Source organism: Alosa alosa, chromosome 11 (genome assembly GCF_017589495.1).
Source record: "Alosa alosa isolate M-15738 ecotype Scorff River chromosome 11, AALO_Geno_1.1, whole genome shotgun sequence".
Taxonomy (NCBI): Eukaryota; Metazoa; Chordata; class Actinopteri; order Clupeiformes; family Clupeidae; genus Alosa; species Alosa alosa.
In genome coordinates this window covers 10,419,799-10,423,214 of record NC_063199.1, presented here as the reverse complement: position 1 = coordinate 10,423,214, position 3,416 = coordinate 10,419,799, and the positions used below count along the sequence as shown (strand labels likewise).

The 3,416-nt window shown below is 43.3% G+C and overlaps 1 protein-coding gene across 3 annotated transcripts in view; it reads left to right on the top strand.

Moving 5' to 3' along the window:
- Positions 1-784: 784 nt before the first annotated feature.
- LOC125303347 (uncharacterized oxidoreductase YjmC-like) overlaps positions 785-3,416 on the top strand; it is a 5,912-nt gene continuing 3,280 nt past the window's right edge. Inside the window, exons 1-2 of one of the 3 annotated variants that reach the window (XM_048257055.1) lie at positions 785-829; positions 3,216-3,364. In XM_048257055.1, the coding sequence (XP_048113012.1) occupies positions 3,262-3,364 (103 nt within the window). In that variant the 5' untranslated portion in view covers positions 785-829; positions 3,216-3,261. Of the gene's footprint in view, positions 830-916; positions 1,077-1,473; positions 1,515-3,215; positions 3,365-3,416 lie in introns of those variants that run through there. The other 2 variants (XM_048257056.1, XM_048257054.1) reach the window with 2 other exon arrangements.

The window sequence follows — 3,416 nt, the reverse complement described above, 5'->3', positions numbered from 1 at the left end:
GTCTACAACCAACCCAAAAGGGCATATGTTACCCCGCTGCTCATCCAGCTACACTGGCTACCTATGGCGGCCCGCATCAAATTCAAGGCTCTAACGCTTGCCTACAAAGTAGTCTCCGGTTCTGCTCCCACCTACTTGAATGCCCTCATACAGACATACGCTACCTCCAGACCGCTGCGCTCCTCAGACGAACGACGTCTAGCTCTACCACCGGTACGCTCAAGCCAATCCAAACTTTTCTCATCTGTTGTTCCTCGTTGGTGGAACACACTGCCAGCTCCTACAAGGGCAGAGACATGCTTCTCCATTTTCAGAAAACTCCTGAAGACCCAGCTCTTTAGAGAACATCTCCTCTCATAGCAACACTTACAACAAGTCTTACTGATCCTAGCACTCACCCGCCGTCTCAAACTGACAAGTAACTGTTAAAAACAGCACTCACTGATGCACTTATTCTTACTGTACTCTAATGTTTTTAAATTGTCCTAAAATTGTTGAGAACTGCTCTAAAACTTAAACTGTTTCCTATGTTGTTAGTCGCTTTGGCTAAAAAGCGTCAGCCAAATGTAATGTAATGTAATAGTCCCAGATTACTATGAAATTCCAATCATTTTTTTCGTAAGGGTTAGGCTACCAGTGTTTTATATTCCATACGTACCTCTTACATCTTGTTTATTGCTGGGCTGTAAGAATATAGGGTACAGTTTGAAATAAAGGTGCGCTGTGATTCCAAGGACGAAATGCACGCAGCTAAATACATAAGCTTCCTTTTCAGCTGCGCCTTGATACAGCGTAGGCCTCACTGATCCCCAAGGGTAGCCTACCAAAGGTAAACCTGATACAAATATTGGCACAACAAAATGTTTTACCTAATAGGCTACTGGCCCCGTGACCTTATCTTTCTGGAAATGCCGGTGGAGCTCGCACATGCTCGGCATGCTTTTATAGGCTAAATAGTTGAAAACCTGGTCGACTTGATCGTGCTTCCACCTTTAAACAGCGAGTGTCTGTCTGAAACCAGCCGGCTCGTCTGACAAACAGGGAGCAGAAACAGACAACACCATGAATATGACCAGGTAGAGTAGATTATGTTATGCATTTTTCCACAACATGGCACATCATTTCATAGAGAGATTGGAGGAAAATGCGTCACATTTCATTCACAACAACAGTCGAACAAGGTTCCTGTCAAAATGACTGCAACCATTGATTTGGTATAAATTTGAAAGATGAAAGGTAGTTACGAAAAAGAAAAAGTATGGGTTATCAATGTAGCTTTAAAGCTGTATTTCGGCTGGAAGTCTCCCTAAATTCTTTAAGAGCATGTGAAACATATCTAATGGTGATAATTCATAGTTCAAAAGCGATTTTTTTTTAAGGAAATGTGAAATTTGAACGGACGCTTTCATGTTTACACAGGCTTTTCTAAAGATCAGATTTAGTGTTTGTGATTCATTTTGACCATGGACTATTGAACTGGGCTGTATAATGTGCCTTCCCAGCTCAACAAAAAAGTTGAGTAAACACTAGCCTCTTTGGCAAAGCACTTCTGAATTGATCTAGCGTTGTTTATCAAATGTGTTAAGCTGTTTACTTCCATAAAATAGTTTTAACTGTAATCCAGCAACTTCATAATTCCACCACAGCACCACAGTAAAGATCACGTGCCCCTTTAGGACATCTTCCTGATTTGGCAACACACTGGTGAAACTATACATGTGTAAATCAAACACACATTTAGACTTTTTGTCAGATTAATTGAGGATCAGGTAGCCTTTTTAGTAATCAGTCATGTAAAGTTAATATGCTATGCTTGTCAGGGGTGCTGAATGTCATCATGCCTGGTGGGCTGAGCTCGCTCATGGTGGTTGCGGTGAGGTGGGGGGGTGGGTAGCGGAGCTGCCTGTAGGGTGGATCACAAGCCCGTGGAACCCGCAGGGACAGATGTCTATATATGCACCCTAGTGAAGTATGGCCTGAAGGTATAATCATGTCTTGAGACTCTTTTGCCCTTAATGATGCTTGGTTGTACAACATAAGTAATTTTGATGGGTGTTCCACAAGCCTCAAAAGGTCCACAGACTATTACAGTCTATATATTACTATATACTACATTTTACAGTATCCTCACTTGCACACACACACACACAGCGAGGCTTTCTTAACACTGTGTCTAAACTGACATGGTTCCCTGGTTTTCTCGAACAGTGCATGGAACAGTGACAAATCTCTGGAAGTCATACAAAGCATCAGCGCTGCCCAGACATCATTGCTTTTGTAGCGCAGAAGTGGCACAAGACATTGTGGGCTTTGTGGGATACTGAATTTCAGGGTGCATGTGGCTATGTGCTATAACCCAGTGCAGTGGCATGTTTACACTTTGTGTCCCTTTTTTTTTGTCCTTTCCTCTACACCAGTGTTGTGATAGATGATACCTCTCGCGTTGCACACAAGGCTTTGTGACTTACTTTTCCTTCAGCCTGTTCTTAATTGAAGTGGTCTGGATGGCATAATGATGAAACACTTTTGAGGCTTTTTGGATTGCTGTTCAAGAGGGGAGTAGAGTTGACTTACCGAAGATATACAATGCAGTATAACAGGCCCAAACAGTGAGGCGAACCCTTCCGCAAGGGTGATGCAATTCATCTTTTCTATGTCATCCCTGCTGCTGCACAGTGTCGTCACTGTCCAAACACATCAGAGAAATCATATGCTTCAGTGAAAGACACACAGGGCATTTCTTTTTAAGGCTTCAGAAGCATATCCGCAAATCCATGGGAAGTGTACTGAACATTCATGTTCACTGTGTCTATTCGTGCTCTGTGTTGAATGATCTTAAAATAGCAGTCAACACGAGTGACACTAAATACGTCCTTAGGTAAAAATAGGTTCTCCGTTCCTGTTCTTTCTCTCAGATTCCCTGTAATTAAAACAATACATTGAGTACCTTCTTATACAAAAGCCAGAGGGCCAATAACTGGAGGCCTAGCACTATGTTAAGGCCTAAGGCACATGTAGTGATTGTGTGTGTATAATCATACCTATGCCACTGAAGTCTGGGACTGGCCATAGAATAGTTTACAATGATTTGATGAAACTTGGTAGAAGCAGGAAATCAAGAGAAAGAAAACATTACTGTCCGTTGTTTGGTCACTCACAGATCCAGAGTAACACATGACCGAGCAGGTTAGTAAGGTCTGTGTGTCCTCTCACAGGTGTCTTATTGCCGAGGCGGAGGTGCAGGCGTTCATCAAGCGGTGCATGCTGAGCGTGGGCACCAGACCCAGCCATGCCCGCAGCCTGGCAGAGGTGCTGGTGGAGGGAGACCGGAGAGGGCATTACAGCCACGGCCTCAACCGGATGGGTCAGTATGTGGTCTGTGGTTTTGTTTTGATTTTGCTATAAAGACATAAAAC